At 32.8% G+C, this 25,452-nt stretch overlaps 1 protein-coding gene across 10 annotated transcripts in view; it reads right to left on the reverse strand.

The window, feature by feature from the left end:
- The window catches only part of LOC105214570 (segmentation protein cap'n'collar), a 126,778-nt gene that overhangs the window by 20,606 nt on the left and 80,720 nt on the right, over positions 1-25,452 (reverse strand). For all 10 annotated transcript variants that reach the window (XM_054230497.1, XM_054230493.1, XM_054230491.1 and 7 more), the window contains 2 exons: positions 11,306-11,385; positions 10,528-11,022 (listed from right to left, as the gene is read on the reverse strand). In XM_054230497.1, the coding sequence (XP_054086472.1) occupies positions 10,528-11,022; positions 11,306-11,385 (575 nt within the window). The remainder of the gene's footprint in view (positions 1-10,527; positions 11,023-11,305; positions 11,386-25,452) is intronic.

The following is a 25,452-nucleotide window of genomic DNA, read 5'->3' on the forward strand; positions in this document are numbered from 1 at the left end:
TAAAATTGCGCACCTTAATTAATAATTTAGTTGTCACTTATTGTTCGGCAGCACAAAAATGCATACTTTTATAGCATGCGATAAATTTTGAACGTTGATATTGAGCTCTCTGACACACAAACTGCGTTACAAATATGCTTCACGATCAGTTATATATACTTTTAGTACACTTTTTTATGGTTTTAAATTCATATAGCGATATGCGTTTGTTAAATCACTTTTAGAACGTCTGTCAAAGACGCACACACACACACACACACACACACCAACACAAACGCACAATTTCCCACTCCGAACTGTCAATCACAGCTTAAATATTCTTATTTTGTAAGCGCGATAAAATCAATTGTAGCGATTTGTATTTCGGCGCGTGTATCTCGAAACGGCGATCAGACACAAGAAAAATGGAGATAAATGAAACAAAAAAAAAACAAAAAATAATCCGTAGAATATGGCAAAATAAAACACGATTTTTCGATAAGTGTCCGATTGACTTGACTTACAAACTGAAACGACGTGCTGCAACGCGGCCAAACTGACTGGCTAACTGACTAACTGACAAATTGAGAATGCGCAACGGTGCAGTGATGCACACAGAATGATGTCTGAAGCGATGAGTTATGACGAGCGGTGTACGGTGAGCGCGCGGTGCTGCTGCCGCTGCTGCTGCCGACGATGCTGCTAGTGAGGAAGGCTGGACCAGCGCGCAGCATAAATGCATACACACGTTTATATATAAGTATGTATGTATGTATATGCATGTAATTGCGCAGCCACAGGTAAGCATATACATACTTATATATACATATATATATACTTCACTAGTGTGTGTGTTGTTGCTTACTTGTCACAGTAAGGCCGGCTTAGAAATTTCCAGTCAGCACCAAGCATGCCAAGTGTAAGTAGTAAGTAAAGCGGCAAAATAAACAACCGACTGTTCGGAAAATGTACTATGTAAACGTAAACGGCTTAGTGCCGGTACGAACACATGCACACATACAAACACCTGCATACATGCAACATATAAAAACGACAAGTGAAGGGAGCAGAGTAAAAAAAAACAGTTTGTAGATACAGGTAAGTTAGTTTATGCATGTATGTATGTATATACACATACAAATACACCAATAGTTAATATGTTTGCGTTTGCGTGATTATATTTGTATGCAACACAGCGAAGTGTATAGGTAAATATATATATGTGTGTGTGTTTGGTTTAATGCAATGGTTGACTGTTTTTATTGTCACCATTAAAACTACTGGTGTTTGTTGTTGACATTAAATAGACGCTTGCTACGGAAGCTGTAAGCACAAATATTTGATACATACAACCATAGAGACTCACACACATATGTACATATTATTTAAATGTGTTTGAAATTTGTACTTTGTTTGTTTTTGTATTTGCATGCGCCACTGCTTGACGGTTCACACGCAGCTTTGAAAGCGTGTTAAATATAATATTATTGCTTTGCATGTTAATACAACAACACTTGCACTTGAGTACTTTGGTTTTGTTTTGTTTTGTTTTTTTTTTTGAAAGCTTAACGCGCCTATTCTATTTGCTTTTGTAATTATTTGCGAGCAATTTGTCATTTACGCCCACAATGCAGGCGACCGACTGTGCATATTAGATATATAGCCTTAGGGTTATATATGGAATTTTACATTTCATTTCAATTTTCAAATTTATAGAGACTAATGTGGAGGAGTTGGTCATTTTCAAGGTTATCAGCTATACATATCACATATAAAAAGATTTCGTTCAAGTCTAGATGAAAGCGCTTCTAATATGTGTTTTTAGATTATCAGGCAGGTTCTGTAATTCACTTTCGAGTGAAATTCAAGCAAATTCACTTTCAATCCGTTATTTAGGGTACTGAATTTCGATTTTACTTTTCAATTTCCACATTTTTTTTTTTTAATTTTCACTTTCACTCGGATTGCTGAACTTGCCTGTATATTTGATTTCCTAGATCAATTTTTAAACGACTTATTATTTATTATACATTAACTGAAATTGTGTTACTTGATTTGTTATTCTACAATTTTAAAATTTGGATCCGGTCTTTACCGATCAGAATACCAACATATAATTTAATACAAAGTATGGAAACCGATATATAGTCCAGAGAAGCTTTAGACAAAGATGTTTATTTTTATTTCAAAAGAGTTTTATTATATTATGTATTTAATTTTATTGTAGAAATGATAACTCAGTCCATTCAAATCATATCTTGAACATTTCTAAAAAAAATGGTATTTAAAGATAAAAAAAATCTTCAATTTCTGACATTTCCTATCTATCTTCTAAAATTAGTGATAAGTTGAGAAAATATGCGAAAATAAATAAAAAGAGAGTTAAAACAAATTTAGTAACGAGAGTCCCCTACATTATAGAACACTTTTTCGCCATAAAGTAGTTCCTAAATGCTTTAAGGGGTCAGGGGTAGTAAGGATTTTCAAAAAATCAAGATATCTAAAAAATATTCTCTGGAATTTTGAAGTTGATTGGATAATAATTTTCTAGTTATTCGACAAATAGCACTCCAAAACGTTAGTGTGAAACTTTAAATGCGTTTTTCTCAAAACTATGTTTTTTGAACTGGTGAAACAGTAACTAGAAAATCGCTCAGTAGATTTTAATGAAATTTATACAACTTTTAGAATACATAATAATCATCAAAGTTTTTTCCTTTTTTCAAAAATTTAACTGTTGCTTTTTTAGCGAAAATCTAGAAAAAAAATTTCTGAGGCCGCCATTTTGTTAATTTTAAGGAAAAATATTAAACAAATATGAAATAAATATTTTTGTTTTTATTGTCGTAGCAATAATCAACGTGACATTTTTCAAGTCTTTACAATGTATTCACAAATAATAATCGTCACTTACGAATACTTTACGCATACACTGTATTAATTAGCAATTTGTTTATATGCGTTGCCCTTCCCCTTAATTTGCTAATATTACATTATTAATAGTTAAACTATTAATTAAGCTAAAATATGTGAATGCCTCATCAATGACAGATAGGTCGTTGATTTGGCATCTGGGTGGCATTGCGTGCCTTTGTAAAGATATTAAGTAAATGAATTGTAATGTGTAATGTAAAAAAATAGTTATATTAATAGATTTACAAGATTATGTAGCCTATCTAAGTTAGGGTAGTCTGATAAATTCTAATCATTTTATTATTTTTTGAGTTATATTAAAAACTCTGTAAATAAAGTTTACTAGAGTGGGAGATAGTTAAAATCTCTAAAGACTGACACACAATTAAGAATGTTTAACTTTTACCAAAAAAAAATACAATTCGAAACCTTTTTGTTGTTGGGGACTTCAAATATCTAATATATTTCCTTAAGGTTCTGTAATAGGCTGATGTGTTTTTGTAACTCTATTCATAAATCTCAAGATTCCCTTCTCAACTTCATTAGTATACAATAATTATTATTTTTCTGATGATTTGCTGAATGATAAAGTATTTAATTTATTAACTTCGAAATGAAATAAATAACAATCTTCATTGAAATTGATTTTGTTTCATCTACGCTCAGAACTAATCAGACGATAGCATCCTTAATAGTGATTTTAGACAGGTGCTAATTGATCAATTAACCTGCTTAAAACGCTTATTAAGATCGATTTACCATACAAAATAAAAATCTACATTCGTTTTCAATTGATTTTAATTGACTTGAAAATCAATCTGCGACAAAGAAGTACGATATGTACGTTATTAGTCTACGATTGGCTGAATTTTTTGATAAAAAAAGCTACGGTAGATGTCGCTGCTAAATATATAAATTAGATGATGAAACTGGCCAACTTCTTATGAAAAGCAAAAACAAAAATGAATAACAGCTGATCGGTTATCGAGTAGCCGGCAGTATAAAAGGCCTAAAAGGGTTTCTTGATAAAAAATTTGAATTGATCAATTAATTTGGCTGTCTAAAAACGCTATAGTCAACCTATAAAAGGAAAGTTTTAACCCAAATCATCTTTTCATCGTGAGTTTTGAAAACCAGTTGTAATTAGCATTAGCTTCATAAGATACCACATGTTTTGTTGTTGTTGTAGTAAAAGAAAATAATTCTCAAATAATTTTGAGAAATGTTGCTGATTTGAGAGTGCTTGAATGAATACAAATCCGTGTTCGTATCACCCGAATATTCTGATAACTATTTTTTGACTTCTTCTAGTATAATGACTGACAAAATATCGAAACTTAACCATTTAATTTTTTTTTGAAAAAAAATGAAAATTTTTGAAAAAAAAAAATACGCAACCCTAACCCTCACATTTCCACAAAAAACCGCACATTTCATAGATGCAGTCATTTCGAGAAACACTTAAGTGCATTTACAGTGTGAATTTGCAATATTGCTTTATCACATTTTATTTATTGTGCGATATTAATCAAAAGCTTAGACGTAGTTTTTCCAACAACAAAAGCGAAATTTCACAAAACTTAATAACTGCAAGCATTTAGATTTATTTGTGCGACAATAAAGATTAATTATCTACGAGCTAACACCAAAACAAAAAAGAAAAAAGAAAAGCGGTTTATATATGTACATATGTATGTATTGTACACATGTAAGTACCTATATATTTTTTTCAATCCAGCGGCATAGTATATGTATGTGTGTATGTAAGTATGCATCAAAAGTCACATGTTATTGTCATATTTAATTTGCCGAAAGTCTCGAAAAAAGCACATAAAACCGCGCCGACACATGCAGCCTGAGTGACTGACTGAGTGGCAAAAGATAATGAATTAAAAAAAAAATTAATGAAAAATTTAACGAAAAAAAGTGCAGTTGGAGAATGCAATCAAAGCGCTTCATTAAATCATATTGTGCGCAATGCGGTGTGAAATCGCCCAAGTGGATGCCGACACTTTTTGCAATAAGCACAAGCAACAACAACAACAAAAACAACATTAATAATAACAACAACAACAATAGCATTAATAATGATAAAAACAACAACAACAACTATGTGCACAGTTAAGCAGTCACAGCAGCCAAATTGACATTTAATTACAGGCTAAGCACCCAACTTTACACCAGCGCCGTGACACCTCGCAACCGAGAGTGATGAGCGATGTAGTGGCCAGCGGTTGGTAAGGATGCTTAGCAGCTGGCAGTGACGTGTGATTGACCAGTAGTGAGCGCTGCAATTGTGATAGCGCACTAAAAGTGTTGCGCATGCGCCCTTTTGACAGACGCTGAATGCAAGGAGACAGCGCTAAAGTAGCATAAGGAGCGCGCCAAAGCGATGGTGTGAATTTGAGATCGCTACACGTTTGGTATGCGGGTAATTAGCAGCCGCCAAGTGAATGTGTATGCGCATGTGCAGTTAAGTAACAGCTAAATTGTATATTAAATACTGGGATAAGCTGCTAAATGCGATGCTATGCGATAGGGGAAGCAACAGCTAGCTTCGAAATGGGAAAAAAGTGTAAGAGGAAGTGTTTAATAATATTTAAGCAAATTGTTGCGCAAAAAAATACTAATTATTTACTGCGATTTTTTGCTAAAATTCTCTGTCACTGATTGTTCTCACACACATATATATGTACATACACACATACATACATATATATCGGTAACTACTAGGTGTTTTTGTCATTTAGCTTATTTAATGACTTGGTAACTGCGCTTATGCGCATTCTCATGGGCGGCCAGCAATGCGGTAGCGATAATAATTAATAAGCAATTTATGCACAAAAGTAGCAAAAATGGCACGACAAAAACGAAAAACGAAACAAATTGCGAAAGCAAAATCAGCATGCTGTGGCATAAAAAGAGGCGCCTCCTTTGAAGCTAGTACCGTACCGTTATGAGATCTCATGAGTTAGACAAAAAAGTGCAGAAACAGTGAATAAAAACGACAAGTCACTCTGCGCCTAATTCACCACCAGTAGCAACGAACACGATAACGGTACTTTGTAAAAACAAAAAATTCAATGAAAAATTTAATGAACAAAAACCGAAATTGCAACACGCACACACACAAATTTGCAGAATTTTCCAAAATTTTGCTCACCGCCCGCCCAACCACAGTCATTAGTCTTGTGTGATGACCGATCACTCGCTCGACGAACAACAAACCAATGGCTAAGTACAAGCCGACTTTGCTGCAAGTGAATGCGCACCCATAGAACAAGTGAACGAGCGACCTGCTGTGCGCGTCTGCGCATAAACATCAAAGGCTTAGCTGTCCTAATCCGCATGGCAAAGCGGTAACAGCAGGTTGCAGCAACAGTTTTCCTTTACAAAATAGCAGCTCATTGAGCAGCGCTGCGGATTTTACGGTAATTGCTACTGACTTTATGACTACATTTGTCATTTCTCTGTGCGCTTGCGGTTTAGCATGGCGACCATGGCGATCTTTCTTCCTATTAGCGCGCTAGGCTTCACTGCCTTTCTCGCTAGTTTCTTTCATGTGTAGCTTATAAGTGTAAGGTAGCGTTTTCATTTTGCATTTTAAGCAGCAGCACACACTCACTCAAGTCCAAATGACGGATTTCATAATTCCAACTGACTGCCGCATTTGGCTTCTACCGTATTAACGCATTAAAAGGCAGCATTTACCGCTTTTGCGGCAATAACAGCTTCGCTTAATGGCGCTCATTTACGCCGCTACGCGCCAAAAAGCATTTATCTTTTGCGGCTCATCTGTGGTATTTATCGGCAGATCAAGTGACAAAAAGTTGACAGCCGAAAGGGACTTAATTAAATCTGTTGTTCACGAAAAACTCTGGACAGTTCTTGGAGCAGAATGCATCAAAAGAATTATTTTTTGTTTTTACTTCTCAGGTTAATCAGATAAAAGTGTCTACATAACATACATACATATGTATGTCTGTTCTTTGGAAACGATTATATATCAAAGATAGCTATTCCATAAATTCAACGATTATTATTGTTTTTGCTTTTAACTTTCTTTGCCTATTGACTTTTTTAGAGATACAATGAAGAAAGTCAAATGTATACCTTTAATTCTTATTCTTTCATACGTTTTCAAAACCATAAATTCTAAATTGGATTCTTGAAATTAAAATCTCTTTGAAATCAACACCATTGAACGATGTTTTTTTAAATAGTTGTAAAAACCTCGATAAAATTTAATCAAGGGGTTAGGTGCGTTTCAGAGGCTAAAAGCAACGGTATTTTTACATTCAATTATATATTTCATTTAAACAATTCAGCGTATCAAAGATACATGTTTAAATAAAATTTTGTGAAATTTTTATTTCAAAATTCTGAAAACTCAGCCGTTGACACCTCATCCCCCATGATGTGTCCAAAAAAAAAGTATTACGGTGGACATCATAACTCATGATTGGTTAATCTAAAAACAATAAGCCTAAAATATTTCGATAGTACCTTGATCAAACTATTTAATGAACGAAGGAAAAAAGAAAATATTGAAATTTGATGTTTTGACAGAATTTAAACCAAAAAACTCACTTTTTTGGTCAAAATTTCACCATATACTGGCTCTAAAAATAGTTGCTATAAAATATAAAAAAAATGCTTCGTTCATTAACTAGATAATGTTATTCCAAAGATGTGTGTATAATTTAAACAAAATCGCTTCATAACTTTTCGAGTTATCGTGTCCACCGACTTGAAAAAGTGAGTTTTGAGATAAATGCCTTTACATTTTTACATTCGTACTGACGTGGCCTGATGGGCGAAACTTCCTATCTCTTAGAATTTTACTCGGATTGATTTGATATTTTTGGATAATATTTCTCACATATTGCCCTATTTAATAAGATAATAAAATTTTTTCTGAACTTTTGTAATTTTGAAATCCTTAAACTACATATATCAAAGCTGCGATATTATATCAGAGTAACGAACGACCACAATATAAAGGAAAATAAATATCGCTGAAAATAGAGCTTTAGTTCTTCGAAAGTACATTTTAAAGGCATCATCACAACTAAGGATCAAATAACAATTTTAGGTCCGATTCGAAATGAATCAAAATTTGAACAAATTTTCATCAAATCTGAATACGATTTTTTTGATTTCAAAATGGATACAAAAACAGATTAAATCAAGCATCTGTACAAAAGTTCTCTAAAATATATTCATAAAGCTGATTCTTACCCTGATCGATGATGCTGATTTAATTATCAAATATACGAATATATTTCTAGGAATTAAAGTATAAATATATTTAATGCATTAATTTTTATGAATTTAAAAATGAAGTTATTCGATGTTATTCTTAAAATTTTAACTGAAAAAAATATTAAAATTTAATTAAATTTTTAATAATTTTAAACATTTAATTTTAATTTAAAAATATTTAATTTTAGTAAAAAAATTTAATAAAATTTTAATAATTTTTTTTTTTATTAAAAATTTGTCAAATAAAATGTGTTTATAAAATTAAAATCAAGAATCATTATGATGCTATTTTTAGGTTATGAAAAGCAAGTGCTTTAAAACCTAAAATTAAATTTTAGTGCTTAAAACAATGCTGATATTGAAAACATTACTTAAAATAATAGATACTTAAAAGATTAGTTATTTTTAATTCTACTAGGTTAGGATAGGTTAGTAGGCAGATCTCTGCATATGCAGGAATAACTCGCTTATATAGTTTTGTGTTAACTCTTATATTTGCTCGAAAATTTCGAGAACTGACCTAAATGAGTATAGTACTGAAACCACAATCATCGATTAATTGCATAGAAATTCTGCAGCAATGGAGAAAAAAATCTATAGCCAAATATTTATGTTTAATGGACTTTGCAAAAACTGTAACTGAAATGTGTTTCGTGGTTCAAGATTTTGAAAAAAAAGAAAAATAAAACAAAAAAATATTTATCGGATTTAGTTGCAAGTAAAGAATCTATAAACTGAAAGCTTGCTAGAACCACCGAAAATCTGTCTAAGAACGAACCGCCATTACTTATAATTCAAAACAAAATAGAAGAACAAATAACAACAATAAAATATAACAAATTACCACAATACTTGACTGAGAAACTTTGGAAGCTTAGAGGAAGCGACTGAGCATAATGAACATAATACTAGAGACTATCAAGTAAAAAAAGAGGGAGTAAACAATGTTGGCTATAGCAACACAGACCACTGGCTGCAGGAGGAAAAAAAACTTCACTCTTCAAATATTACACGTCGAAGACCAGTTGTCAAATCGCTGCACGAAACACAAACATACAAAGCACTTAACTTTGTGGCGAGCAGAGCAGCAAAAGGTGTACGAACCAGTTGATGAGCGAAAAAAAATGACTGGCTGAATATTGCTTGCTGTCGCTGTTGTTTGGTGTAGACATTTCACGTTCTGATTTCAATTCTGAAATTTTTATGTAAACACCGAAAACAAGAACAATAATAAACACTTCATACTATACTGATTTTTTTTCTTGAATTTAATTTATTTGATTTGATTTCATTTGGCCGGGACTGTTGAAGCAAAAAGAAAACACTTGACACATGTGTATATTTGTATGATGATCCTTGACGGATGAGTGGAGAGCATGCATATATAAATATATTACGATTGTAGATGAGCGCATGTGGCTTCAAGTGCGCTAGTGGAGACGAGTCAGTCAAAGGAGGGGATCTACTTGTGTATAGACAATGCTTTGAGCCAGAATATGTTGTTTTTTTTTATGAAGTGATTCCTTAGTGATATATATGTATGGGAGAGAGGTGTAATGTAACCGAAGGTTGTGAAAAGAGTTAACAGTTATAAACATGCAATTTAGAAGTTTAGATTTCATAAAAAAAACAAAATTAAATGGTTCTTGATTTTAATTTGATAAAAAAAATTAAATTTAACAAATTTTTAATTAAAAAAAAATAAATTTTATTAAAAAAAAATAATGTAATTTTAGTAATATTTAAATTTAGTAAAATAATGTAATAAAATTTTAATATTTTTTTTAAATTAAAATTAAATTTTTTAAATTAAAAAAAGAAATAAAATTAAATATTTTTATTAAATTAATTTTAATAATTTTTTTTTATCAAATTAAAATTTTACTATTATATTTTTGTTTATTATGTAATCTCTTTAATGAATGCCATTTTAAAATTTAAATGCTCTTCCAGCCATTAAATATCCAACAAATTGTTTCTAAATACTTTATATGGTGAACTACACCACTTAAAATTCTTTCAGGAAACACCCCCGAGATCTGGAGTAAAAAATAAAAGTAAAAAAGAATTAAAAAAATAAAAAATAAACAGGCACCAACTTTAATTGCACCTGAGTGTTCTGCACCTCATTTTGTTTTCATTTCACCTTTTCTTTTGCTCCCTTTGTATAGACTTTTTGACCTTTTAATTGTTTTATTGCATTCAAACCTTTTTCAGCTGACATTGATTGCATCAAATGCGGCACATACACACACCAACACACACATACAAATTCAATTATGTCCGCATTGCACCCTCACTGCCTACACCTCACTCCTCACCAATCACACAACCACGAATCTTCAGTATACATGCATTCTTTGCACTTACCTGATGATGGCCATGATGGAAGCCGCTCGCTTGCCGATGGAAGGCGCTATTCGCGCCGCTGCCCACGTAACCCTGCATGCCGGCACCGCGTTGATGCGGATGATGGTGGTGGAATGGCGGTGGTGGTGCTGCAGCTGATTGTAACATTATATCGAAATCGGCTAGTTCCTCGCGTGCTTCGTCATCTAAATCGAAAAGTGGCGATGGCAATGAATTGACTTCGATCTCCGATAGTGATAGATCGAAATCGTCAATATAATCGTCCTCGGTGATGTCCTGTTGTTCGTGTTTGGTGTTGTTGTCAGTGGTTGTACCGAATGTATTCTTAAGCAAATCTTCTTCTTTGCCGTTATCTATGATAGCACTGTTGTTGTTGTAGTTGTTGTCGTTTATCTCGTCTTCGCCAGTTTCCGATTTGGTCTTGTCGTTGTTGTTATTGTTGTTAGTCTTGGCAGCCGCAGCTTTCGATGTCGAGGCGACAGAATCGTTTGAGCACTGCGGGAATTCCAATAGGTGGAGATTAATGATTGCATAATTGTATTTATAAATATAATTAAATTATATAAGCCAAAAATATAAAAGTATTTTATGAGTTGAAAGCCAATTAATTTTCAAAACTTTAATAACAAATAACCTAAAAACTGAAATTTTGAGGTTATAAACGAACAATTATGCAATAATATGAAAAATTTGATTTCTGTTGCCGCTAAATTTACAAATTAAATTACTGTTAACTTACTTATAGCCATTCTTTAATTATTACCACTTCTTCACTTACCTCGCTATTAATATTACCGAATTCAGCCAATTGTAATACGTCGTTAAGAATTTCGTCCAATGGCAAACGTATATATTCACCTATAAAAAGCAAAAATATAATGTTAGTATACAGTTATGTAATAGATGTTTTAAAGTTAACTGTTTCTATGTAGTTATGCCGTGCCGAATTTAAGCCGAGTTTTTAATTACAAATTTGTAAATAAAAATGGACAAAAGTCTTCGGTATCACACTGGTATAAAATTAAAGTAAATAGCATCTTATCATTCTAAAAGAGACGAAGAGCAACCTGAAGTGATTCAGGAGCTACCATTTTATCCAAAAAAAAAAAACGGTGGAACCATCGCTCTATACTTCTTCAAAAATTATTACAAAACCGTCAATGGCGACCGTTATCGCGGCATGATGACCGACTATTTGATGTCTGAAATTTAAGCTCGTGATTCCGCACATCGCATCAATCAAGGGATTTATTGAGAGAACACTTCAGTGAGCAGATAATTTCACGTTTTGGGCCGGTCAATTGGCCACCAAGATCTTGTGATATCACACCGTTAGACTTTTTGCTGTGGGGATATATAAAATCTAATGTCTATGCGGACAATCTCGCTTCGAGATTGGAGTTAAACAACACTCTTGACTTTCGCCAGTTACCAGTCGAAATGCTCGAAAAAGTAATCGAAAATTGGATTCAACGGATGGACGTAGCCAAGGCTAACATTTGAAATATATATTCTTAAAAAATAAATGCCAAAGAATGTTCTTTCGAATGGTAATAAACATTCCCCATTAAATTTGAACTTTCTGTGTGTGTTTTTCATTAAAAAAGTAGGAAAGCTCGAAACGGATCACCCTTTATTAGTCCACTTGGCAATACAAACGTGTTTTTTATATTTTTTTACTACCCAAAAAATAAGAGAAACACTTCCAGGAATTCACTTTAATTGCTGCATCGTCCAATTGATCGATTTCGCCAAAGCAAATATTAAAAACAAAAAAATATTAAATATAAAAAACAGAATCACACACACCAAATGCAAACATGTAAATATTTTGATTGACAGTAAGAAAAAGAGAAAAAAAAATACTTTGAAAAGCAATTCTTGAAGAGCCCCTTTGCATTAAAAACAAACAAGCGACAAGGATACTGCACAAACTAAATTCTATAATGATTACGTGCTCGCAGCGCAGTCAAGAGCACACAAATCAATGCCCAAGAGAGCGATCAATTTTTCGGTATAAATTTTTTGGGAAAAACACACAGAGTTTATTTTGATAAACAAATAATGGATATTTGTAGAAAATATTTTGATTTCGAAAAATAAAAAGATTTCGAAAAGTAAAGGCAAGCAAGAAAGCGCGCTAAATACTTATTACTTTATGTGCAGCGCGCTGTGGGAATACGCGCCATTATGACAACTATGGCATTTGTACGCCGACATTTTGACCCAAGTAAATATGCACTAAAATAACGCCCAGTAGTGGCTACCGTTTGTGAGGCTTAGGTTGGTATTAAATGCAGCACAGTTTGCAGAGAAGTAAGCTGCTTGGGAAACACCTTGAGCGCTGTCCGGCACAGCGAGAGCGCATACGGTCTCTTGATAATTGCTCGAATGCTGTATTGCACGGCAGCCACGTTTAATGTTTAATAGCTATGTATTGTGTGTTGTATAAAAATTGATATTAAAAACTCACATCATTAATCATAAATATGCACATTTCACAAACGGACACACACACACTCAATGCAACGTTAAAGGAAAATCAAAAATATTGGGGAAAAAATGTACGGAAGCAGATGCAGCGCGCTTGAACCAACAACAAGCATTGACAGAATGAATGCGATTATTATTTATGATGGTAAATGGTGTATACTGACATACATATGTACATATATAAAGGTGGTTCTTTATGTGCCTAAGTGCATATGAAAAATTAATAAATTTCTTTTGAATGTAGACAAACGCGTGCAATTTTCGCTAAATCACGCTTACTACTTTTGTATCAATTACATATTAGCGTTGCATATACAGACATACATACATATGTGCTCATAAATATTTATATATGTATATAGATATCTTGTTTGTATATAGTGTCAGAAGCAGCTGGTTTAGAAGATAAAGCATAGCAAAACTCACTTAGTTGGCTACTAAATCAATGCTATCTACTTAGTATGAATGAAAGTTAGTCCCCTTACATGCATAAATAAATATTTATAAGCACAAAATTATTATTTTATTATTGCTCAAACAACTACTTACAACAATTTAGTACAACAAATTTACACAAGCCGACCAAACAAGTAGCTTACATACAGTCCACTGTCACCTATATAGGCACAAACTACTCCCTTCTCTATGCTATTTCACATTTAATATGCGACATAATCGCACAAAACCATCTAGTATGCACAAAGCACGAAATTATTACAATTGCTTGACAAAACCTATAACAAACAGAGGCGCCTATAAACATATGCATGTATAAGTGCACTTTTTTTATCTGAAAATTACTACTTAACATCGGCAAGCAAACAATGGCCGCTTGAACGAAAAAAAAATAAAAACAACTCTGAAACCCCAACTTGAAAAATTCTATGGAAAAAATATAGTGGGCGAAGCATGTCAGGTAGTATGACAGACAGCAAGCCGTTTAGGCCACATAGCGCTTATGCGGTACTTGCACACATTCTAAGCCAAAACACTTGAATAGGGTCAAAATTAGAATAAATATGCCTTGCTGCCCTCAAAAGAGTGAACGGAATGTATGACCAAAAGAACAAACACTAGTTACAATAAAAAGATGACAGTTAGCATTAGAATTATTTAACAATCCACCAACATATGCTTTTGTTGTTGTAAGTTGTTTGAAGGCCGAGCAGTGTATATACTTGGGCTAAAACACCCCAAATCAAGCAACTGTTGGCTTTGATGAAACAAAAATATATATTAAATATGAAAAATGGGCTTACAATAGTCGTTGCTGTTGTTGTTGTTCTTTTTTGTGTGCCCACCTTCGTTTTTCTTGCCGCTTGCTGCTACCTTTCCATTTAATAACTTCTTTTCCTATAATCTAATGCCCATCGTGGCCAAGGCATATTTTTCCAAGCGTTTCGACCATAATTGTCGCTGTTATTTTAGGTCGTTTTGCTCATTCGATTATATGCACGGCTGTTGTTGTTTTTATTTTATTTCACTTATTTCAAAAAATTTTTTTTGGACTAACAATTCTTGGACATATGAATTTCGAGCAATATTCAAAGTTTTTGTTTACTTAACATTTACCCACACACAGCCACGTAAACACATATATATTCATACATTAACACACGCGCATTTGTGGCACTTTAGTGCCCAGTCGTAGATACACAGAGAAAGGTGTTTTACCAACTGCGCCCTATGAAAATATTATTCAATTTGTAGTTGGCTTTCACACACACACATACATACATACATACATATCCTATATACTTCTATGGGTGTGTGTGTTTGTATACATTTTTGGGCATTACATTTTTGTTAGAATATTCGTATTAAAATATTGTAGTTTTTGAATTGGTTTTTGTACATTTGTCAGCAGCAATTAGAAGCATTCGCTCCATGAGCAGGGTTGGAGGGCATTCATATGTAAGTATGTTCAAATGTTTGTGTGTAGGGTTAGTCTCTCGTCATCTAGTAGGAAATATTTGTTTGGTATAATTGCTGGTTATTGTCTATTACGACGATACAGTTTTATTTGTACTGGAGGGGTGAAATGCATACAATTCTATTAGTTTGAGTGGAAAGGTGCAAACCGAATAACAATATATCAAATATATGTTCATTTGTATTTATCAACACTGCAAGCAGCTCAATAAATTAGTTGAAGAAATTAAAATAAAATTGTTTTTAAATATACAACTTATTGCTGAAAGAGTGACTACTTTAAATCGAATTCAAGCTTTGTATCAGTTAAAAATAAATATTAATACAATTTTTTTTTTTAATTTTCGTAAATTTAAATGAGATGAAAGTGTTTTTCCCCTCCTTAAGCGATGTTCGAAAATTCATTAATTAAGTTCCTGGTTGCATTTTGTTCTATATGGACTGCATTCAGCTCTTCAAATATATAAAGGTCTGAATTGAAGAAATTAATTTTCAAAAAGGGAAATATTTTTCATAGGAAGAATGAAGAACTTCGTATCGTTTTGTTAATCTTTTCAAAGAGCTCCCAAACAATGATATCATATTTTTGTAAACTAAATGAAATCATGAGGATATTAATATAAAACTACGTAGATTCGCTAAAAATTTATAAAAAAATATTTTTATCCGATGAAGCACTTTTTTTATATACTAAGCTTTCAGACAGTTACCAAAGGATATAAGACTATTTAGATACTTTTAAAATCATTTTGTTTTTGTTAGTATATTGAATCATCTCTCAACATTTTAAAAATGTCTGAGAACTTGTTATCAGAATGAATCTTCAAACCGACGGGTAAGATGTGAGCTTTCAAAAATTTAAAATGATTTTAATAATAGAAAATATAAAAAAATAATCTGAAAACATCTTTATACCTTTCGAAATTTATTTTTCTGAATTTCAATTAGATAATTTAAGATGCTCGAAAAACAGAATACAAAATTTCCAATAAAATATTTAATTTTTGAAATTGCAAATGCATGAGAAAATATATATAGATATATCGTACATATAATATTATTTGGAAAATATGTTTTTTTAAGCCTCCATGATTTGAAGAACTCAACTGGAAAATAAACCTCGACTATATCATGTCTAAATTCATAACTAGACTTAAACTTTAACTTAAAAGAAATAAAAATTTTAAGAAGCAATGTATCGCAAAATAAAAAAAAAACCAAAAGCCGAAAGACCAATTACCAATTTACCAATATATCTCTTTATCTCTAGAACAAATTACACAGGTACACAAAAAATTCTAATTTTTGAAAAGTAACACCAAATTCGTATTCAGCGACACCGAAAACCCCCGAATAACAGGTTTCAAACGAATCTTATGGAAAAACACCGTTTATAAATACGTTTATTTAATATTCTATTAAATCAGTATTCTATTAAATTATATCCATATTTAAGAATATCTAAAGACTGATAATGGACAAAAAGAGATTTATAGAGATTGAATATAAAGACAATTAAGACCATTAAAATTGATTCTCCATAATCGGAATATACGCACATTTTAGGATTTATATACGACTAAGAATTGTCTCTATTGCGGAATGATTTATGACACTACAAGAACCCATATAACAAAAATTATTTATATTATATTGTTGTTGCATAAAATTTTAATAACTTTTCCCCCAGGCTTTTTTTTTAATTATTTAAATTTAATATGAAACGTGCATTAATAATTAGGAACTAATTTTATTTTCTTCAACTAACTTGAAGATAATGATTATCATGTAAAATGCGACGACTTTACTGCTTGCAGTTTATATTGTTGTGCCAAGTGCATATAACAGCAAGACTTCTTCTGAAGGAAATAGGTTTTTGTTGATTTATGCTTATTTGGTATTGAAAAAATTAAACTTATAAGGCAGTTATGGGGAAAAATTAGTAGATTTTGAACTTTTACTTCAGTAGAAGCTTTTATATAAGTATGTAGGGTATTAAAAATCTTAGCAATAGATTTTTTAAGAATCTTAAGTTAAACTAAAAATACGTAATTAGCTTTTATATTATGAATACTGTCACTAAAAATTGTATTTTACTTTTAATCGGCTTCATTAAGAGCTAAACATAAGTACTATCATAACCCTATATGAATCAATTGATTGTAATATAAGCAAATATATATGGGCATTTATGCATCTGTAGATATACGTATATTCCAACATGTCATTCACTTCGAACACGAGCAGATTGAAATGCCACAGCATACAAACATACATACATATAGATACATTTATCACATATCTATTTCAAGTGCACTCCAAACTCAACATAATTGCAATCAAAGTTAAAATAACAATAGCAACAACAACAAATGCAAAGTACAAAAGTAAATAGCGGCAATAGTGTATAGTGAAAAAATCGTAATTTATTTATATTGTGATTGATACGCACCTAAATTTCGTTGATTGAATGGGTTGTTTGTGTGTGTTTGCGTTTGCAATTTAGTCCACAAAAAGGGTTACGAAGCGTTGACACAAATGCTATGTTGTCGCCAAAATTTTTTGACTGCGCAACGTTACAACTTACGATTGCGTAATAAAAAGCGCACAATAAAGGTCCGTTTGTTATTATTTGTTAGATTTATTTATTTTTTTTTGCAAATGTTTGACACCAATATGCTGCATACAAAGCGTTCACACAAAAGCTGCTGGCGTTCAAAGAGATTTACACAATTGTTGTTGGTGAGACACTTTTCTTTTGGTATATAATAATTGTTTGCAGGCTTGCCTACTTTTATTTGTTGCTTTTTTCAAGAAAATTTTGTTTTTACAAAAAAGTTTTGTTGTGGCAAGTTTGGTTTCAACACTATTGATTTTGTTGCAAACTTTTTTTTTTGTTTTTGTGGTGATTATTTAACGCTTATTTGCAGTATAATACAAAAACTCTGCACAAGTTTGTAATATATTTTTAACAAGTTTTGGAAATAGTTTGACACAGTGCCACTGATTTTGAGATATATATTTTTTTTATTTTTAATAAAAAAACAAATATTTTACTTTCTACTTTTGAGTTTTAACAACTTTTCACACAATTTGCTGTGCTCCAGTTTTTCAACATCCGTGTTGCACTTGTAAGCCGTCGGCTCTATTTTGCACGTTTATTCAACAGCTTTTTCACAAGCTGACACTTTACACGCCCGAAAGCAAATGTTTCCTTGCAAGGATATTTTCTTGGCTACACTTTCAACGCCCACTTTTCAACTCGAATGTTGCCCCGTCTATTGCGCAAAAGTCGTAGCGCTACACAGAAAGCAATGGATTAACGCTTCACGGCATTACATATTTATGCGCACATAATAAATATATTTTCAACCACTTCACTCTTACTAAAACTGAGTGTGTCTTCCAAAACGAACTTTAACGCCGGCGAATTGCGTTTACTCGTTGGCTAACAGTTAGGTAGTAGTTTCGCTTGAGAGTTTTGCGTCCACCATCGACCGAAGTGCGTTCAAGTATAAAAATTTCAATTTGATTCTAAATAATTGGCCCGCAAATGGCGACTCGCGATGGCGTTGGATAAACAGCTACACTCACACAAACACACTAATACATGCATACAATCATATGGCGCAAATAAGAAAATAATTGCCGTCAACGTCGCTACTGCTGCTGCTTCAACTCAGCTTCAGTCAGTGGCGCAAGAAACAAGGCTTGAACCGGTCTGTGTATTCAAAAAATGAGCTCCAACAGCCACCGCTGCTGCTGATGTGACTGCAAACGTCAACAGCGCTGCTAGCAGCATTTATTAGGTATCCAAATTCGTATTGGATATGTGTGAGCGAGATGCATATACAGAGAACAACAACTGCGCACATGCGCACAGCACAAGAAACAGTTAGTCTCAGCACACACACCAATGAGCAATATTCACATAGCCAAGCAAACAACCGCTGCGAGGGTATGAAATAGAGGCGGAGTCTCATTGGCGTTCACACCATTTACTCAAACAGCGCGCTGATTGTTCGCTGGCGTAACTGTGCGCTCGTGTGTATGCATGAATACCGGTTTGTATATCCAAGCGCATACTAACAATGTCTGTGTGCGTGCTTATTGGTGGTTGTGCTTGTTTGTTGCTTGCTGCCTTCCATTTTCAATATGGATGCCGCCACTGCTGTGCATCCACTTTGGCGTACATGCAGCTTTGACTTGACTTCACAGCAGGAACAGGTTTCATGTTTCTCGTATTCTTTTTTTGGTTCGAGTAATTTCCTTAGACTGTAACATGTTTCGTGCTGGCTGCCGCTTTGGCTTTTTTTTTAATGTTTCCCAAATTCTTCTGTCGGCATTTTTGTTGCTATTATACACTTGTAAGCGCAAATGTATCTACTTATATTGTATATATACATAATTGTGAATTAAAAAAAGGTACTTATTTCCAATTTCCCATTCCTTCTAATTTCAAATTGAGTTTTTTTCTATTCAAAGCTAATTAAAATGCTTATACAGGGTATATTATTATAAATGGGTTCAATGGTCACAAGAAATCTACTTTCTTAAATTCTAAATCATTTAATGATACACATATCCATATGTATTGTATATAGAAATAAATACATATCTGTCATGAGCTATTTGGTATTCCTTTCAGAATGAAAATTTTTAGCAGAATTTTATTATTCTGTTAAAGTGTTAATGAAGAATAAAAAATATAAACTGACTTGAATAATGAAATAGTAGTATTTCTTTGATATAGGGTCTCATGTATTTACTTTAAAGGACCAAAAAGTCTGCGAAAATACTTGGACTTGGTAATCACAGAATTTATTGTGATAGGAATTTGAAACAAATTTTATTGTCTTATTAAATAGTGCGATATATTTAAAATATTATCCAAATATGAAAACAATCCGAGTAATATTCTAAGAGTTATTTGGAGTTATTTGGATCAGTTTGAAAGTAAAACTTTAAACGCAAACTAAATTTTTCAAGTCAGTGGACACGATATCTTATTATCTAGTTAATGAACGAAGGATTTTTTTATTTTTATTATAACTATTTTTTCGAGCCAATATATGACAAAAATTTGACAAAAAAAGTGAGTTTTTTCTTTTAAATTCTGTAAAAAATTCAAATTTCAATATTTTCTTTTTTCCTTTGTTCATTAACTGTATTTATCCATATGCTATCGAAATATTTTTGGTTTATTGGTTTTAGATTAACCAATCATGAGTTATGATGTTCGCTGCAACACCTTTTTTTGGACACGTCATAGGAGATGAGCTGTCAACGGCTTAGTCTTCGGAATTTTTAAACAAAAAAATGACAAAATACTGTTCAAACATGTATCTTTGCTACCCTGGAATCTGTAAATGAAATATATGATTGTATATATGTATTTAAAAAAAATTGAAAAAATGCCCTTGTTTTTAGCCTCTGAAACTCACCTAACCCCTTAAAAATAAATAGTTAATAAATTTAATTTGAGAGCAACATTGTCGACCGGATTTCTTAAATCATACCACAGATTTTAAAGATAAAGATACTTGTTTATACAACAGGAGAAGATTTAGTTTAGACCCAGATGGAAGAGTTGGTAATATTGTGGGATGAAGTATTAAAAAATATTGTTAGATATGTATAAACATGTATGATTTTGAATATTTTTTTAATATTTAATAATAATTTGGTCGATTTTTATGTGATAATAAAACTTGTTCGTTCTTTGTAGAAGATCCTAGATATATGCATTAGGTATACAGATGCCGTAGTATATGAGAAGTACCCATAAAATTAATAGTTAAAGGTTTGATAATAAATTAAAACTCGAATATTATAGTAAGAATTGTAAAGCCTAAATGAGCTTCTAAAATTCGCTAGGCACTCAGCCGGAATACCACAATACATAAAATGTTATGAAAAAAATTAACAAAATGTTTAATTTTGCTTCTAATTGCTTTAAAAAAACATTAATTACATAATAAAAATTAAAAACAATCAAAATAAAATTAAAAACCAGCTAATTTGTACAAATTTTGTTGACCTACATCACTCTAACAAACACACATCTCATACATACATATACTTATAAAATGTAAACATGATTTTAACCAACTCATTTTGAGTGACTTTTGAAATGCTACTTTTTGCGCATTGTTCTCATTATTGTTATTGTTGCTGTTGTTATTATTGTTAAGTTGGCTGTGGTGCTTTGCTATTTGCAAATATTAGCTATCGATTTCGAAAAATAAACCATTAATGGTCACTTTTTACCACTTTTTTGCTTACTTGCAAACACCTTCGAAAATTATATGCATAACATAGCATAGCGTAGCATAGCATACACACACATAGATATAGACTCGAGAAATTCTTGACCTAAAGATAGTAAAGCATTAGTATTTTGTACTTTTTTACCAATTCATTGCGATCATCATGATGCTTGCGCTTTTTACCAAAAAACAACAAATATACCAGAAACAACAACAACGCCAATTTGGTGTTATGAATTGTAAATCGGCGCGTCATACATAGAAGCGGCACAAGGTGCTCGCAGACGAGCTCGAGTAGTGTAATGATGATGTCCCACTATTGCTGTTGTTGTGGCTGTCGTTAAAATTGCGGTAATTGTGGTTGGCTGGCATGTAAGCGGACAAGTGATTTCAATATTCATATATTCATTCATTAAAATCAGACCGAATACTACTACGGAGTGAAATAGAGAGTACTCGGCGTTTGTAGTTGAACCCCGCAACAAAGTCAATTCCAAAAATTCGAACGAACAAAATGAAGTGGTGAATGAATGAGTGAATGACCGGTGAAGCGGCCAAAAGCGTTCGACCCAAAACGCAATGAATTGCGAACAGCGAGCTAAACAGCAACAACTACAACAACAGCACACACCTCTTTTTAGAGTTTTTTTTATACACTTTTGTTGTTGTTGTAAAATAATAATAAAATTTTCAATTTACGCAAGTTCATTGTTGACAACAAAACTATCATATCACGCCTGCTGTTACTATGTCTGCCGCAATGGCCATCTGCCGCAGTCTGTCAGTAGATATCTGTTTGTGTGTATGTATGTATATGCATATTGTTGGCTTTTGCTATTTGTTGTTTGGCAGCAACGTCATTGGTGCTACCACTTAGAATTGGAGTCGGTGTTGTTGGGATTATGAATTTTACAGGCGCAAACATAACTTTTAATGTTTATTTTGGTTAATCATTACGATCCAAAAAATGTTTGCTGTCAGTTGAACCGGTAGCAAATGTCGACACCTTTCAAGCATATAGTGTGACAAAGGGTTGCCGGATTTTTGAATAACTAGTTTTCATAATTTTTTAGGAACCATAAATGCAATAAATTTATGAAAAATTGTCGATATTATATCATTATATACAAAAAAAATTATTTTATAAATTTATGAAATTATATGTCAAAATAGGAAAAAAAATTACATCAAATCTGCATAATAAAATTGTATAATCGGAGCTAAAGAGTGTTTTTATAACACAAGAATGAATCCCCAGCTTGTAGAAATTGCTCTGCGTTCGAATTGCAGAATAATGATAGTCATCCTTTATCTCATAGATTCTTAATTGCGGACCTGCATGTAGGAGGGATAAGCGTAAAATTAATTGTTAACGAAGTAATATAGCGGCAGGACCCCAGCAAACGAGTTGTTTCAACGGGCTTGGACCACAGGGAGAAAGGTGTTAGATAAGTTGGGTTCGTTGATCGTGCAAAGATGTGGTTAGTCTCATGCACGATCATGGGGACTCATTCCATGCAAGACATGTATTTGGTATATCGGGGTCTAGTTTGTATAGGTAAGAGCTCAGCCTTCTACAATACACAGAATGAAGCTACGCGAAGATCACTCTTTATTGAACTCGTAGGCAATGGATAGTAGACAATAGTTTGACTCCAAGGACGCGGTTAACTAGGAAGTCGTCTAAGAATGTATTAAAGTTCCGCTATAAATACGTTTAAACATGTGTCTGGCATCTGCGTCCGAAGTCTGGTCCGTACATTGTTCAATGTCGTAGACGTATTACTGGATCTCTTGATGTTCCTGGGAGTATGCAGATGCACTATCAATGATTGGACCATCTGGATAAAACAAACGCACAAAAGCTACCAGTTTTGGCCAATAGAGGATGAATTGTGTTTCATCAGGATGATGCCATCAGTAGTGACTCGCCATAAGCTCAGGGAGCTTATGTTCATGGCGTGTAATTCGACTATCCCAGCTTCTTCCCAATAGAGCCGAGGGTTTCTAGTGAAGTGGTATTATGAAAGTCTTTAAATAAGATATCGAAATCGGATTATTCTAATATTTGAAATTAAACCTTAAATTTATTGCGAAAATAACGGATTTTTATTAAAATCTGTTTATATTCTTAAAAAAATAGCCACGGAAATCAGTCAAAATAAAAAGTTAAGAAAATCTGAATTTTTATTTATTTTGAACATCTAAAACTCCCACTTTGCTATATACATATTTAGAACCCTAAAAATCGGGTCACTAAACTAGTACACAACAGTTTACCATGTCATCATAGAAATTTTGAAGGTCTTCACTGTTTTGTTATGCTTTTGTTGTTATTGTTATTGTTATTATTACTATTACTATTACTATTTTGTGTTTTTGTATTTTTGTTCATTACAATAAATCCAATGATGACTTTAGTTGTGGCTGATGACGGTGTTGCTTTTGCACAAAACCACTTGACTGCTGGTGATGATGGCACAATTTAACGGTGACTCTGCCACACTATAACACGCAGTCGACGCGCATAAACAACAACAACAACAACAAAACGGCGAAAAGCGAAAATGTAAAATACTTTTATTTTTCAGAAAAAAAAATTAAAATAGCAACAAAAATAGAGATATTCAGTGTTACATATACAAATGCAATTCATTAAAATCAACGCACTAACAGCTTTATAAAGAAAAAACAACAAAAAATACTTAAAAAATTGCAAATGGTGAATGAGCCAATACTACATGCAGAAAAGTGAGTGGATTCCAAATGGCTCGCACTGACGCATGCCAACAAGTGTTGCGCTGGCAACAACAACAACAATAAATACACTTTACAAATAGTTGTTCGTCGCTTTTAGCAGCGCTCGTCTGCGCTTGCCGCCTTTTGATTTGCTTTCAACACCGGAAATTGTGCTGTAACGCTTTGCAGCGATCGCAATTGAACGCGCCGCCATCTCGCCGAACACTCGGCCGACCTAACGACCGACATTGCAGCAGCCGGCATTTTGTCTGCTGCTTGGTTGCTCTTTCATTTGCCGACCGTCACTTTCAGCTAATTGAGTTGTAATTATGCCGCGCAAGCGCATTTTGAATGCCAAACACAGCGAGCTTTTTAATAGTAACTCGCTTCACAGTGGAAACGAATGCGTACGAGTGCAGCAAAAGTGTTTTACACATCGTTGAATGGCCTAGCAACTACAGTATATACTTTTGTTGTTGGTTTTATATACAAATTTCATATATGTATGCATATATGCCAGCATTTTGTTGCTATTTTTGTTGACGTCTTCCAGTTACAACAAAAACTCGTGTTACGCAGCTTCAAAAGTCTGCTATGGCCGCGGTGCGTTGGCCTATTAAGTCTCAAAGTGATTTTTTTCTTCATCATCGTCTCCTACTTCTCTGTTTTCCCCCAACTCGTGTTGGCTGTTGGCAAGCCAATTGTAGTTTTATTTCTTTTTTTTCAATTCAACAGTTCGATTTTGTTGCTGCATGTATTACTTATTTTCTGTTGTTCATTTTAGTTTTTGTTGTTTTTCAATTTCAAAAATACGTTTATTTTATATAATTGGCTTAATTAAAATTGATTTGGTAATAAACAACAACAACAACGAAAACAAAAATTGGAATTGAAAACTTTATAATTGCACTTGAATGGGTGCTATTTGGTGAGTGGCTATTTGGCGTCGTACTCATTATTTTCAATTCGAAATGGGTTAATAATATATGGCATCATCATTAGCTATATATGTACATATGTACGACTATGTATGTATGTATCTACGACTACTTATGGATTTGTGGGAAATATGTAAATGTACTTATTAACTGTTGTACAGGATATGACTCGATTTCGGAAGTTGAAATTACACACTGGCTAGAGTATTGGTAATTTAGAGTAATAAGCTTAAATAACTGTGCTTGAGATTTGAAGGGAATAACGTGAGAAGACATGATTAAAATATATGAGAAGCAGCTTTATGTAGATTTTTTGCAGATAAGTTCCCAATATAACCTTAATGACGAGGAGAACTCATACTCATGATACTTGTTATGACTTTTTTGTTATAAAAAGTCGTGCACCAGTGTTAGGATGCCTATGAACTTACTTACATGTTTTAACGCTTAGTGTAGAGAAGCTTAGTTGAAGAGAACAATGTTTGAACTTTTTTTATAATTTTAGATAATATCTTGGGCAAAATCAGTGGCTGCTCAACCGACTTCGACTTACC

Source organism: Zeugodacus cucurbitae, chromosome 2 (genome assembly GCF_028554725.1).
Source record: "Zeugodacus cucurbitae isolate PBARC_wt_2022May chromosome 2, idZeuCucr1.2, whole genome shotgun sequence".
Taxonomy (NCBI): Eukaryota; Metazoa; Arthropoda; class Insecta; order Diptera; family Tephritidae; genus Zeugodacus; species Zeugodacus cucurbitae.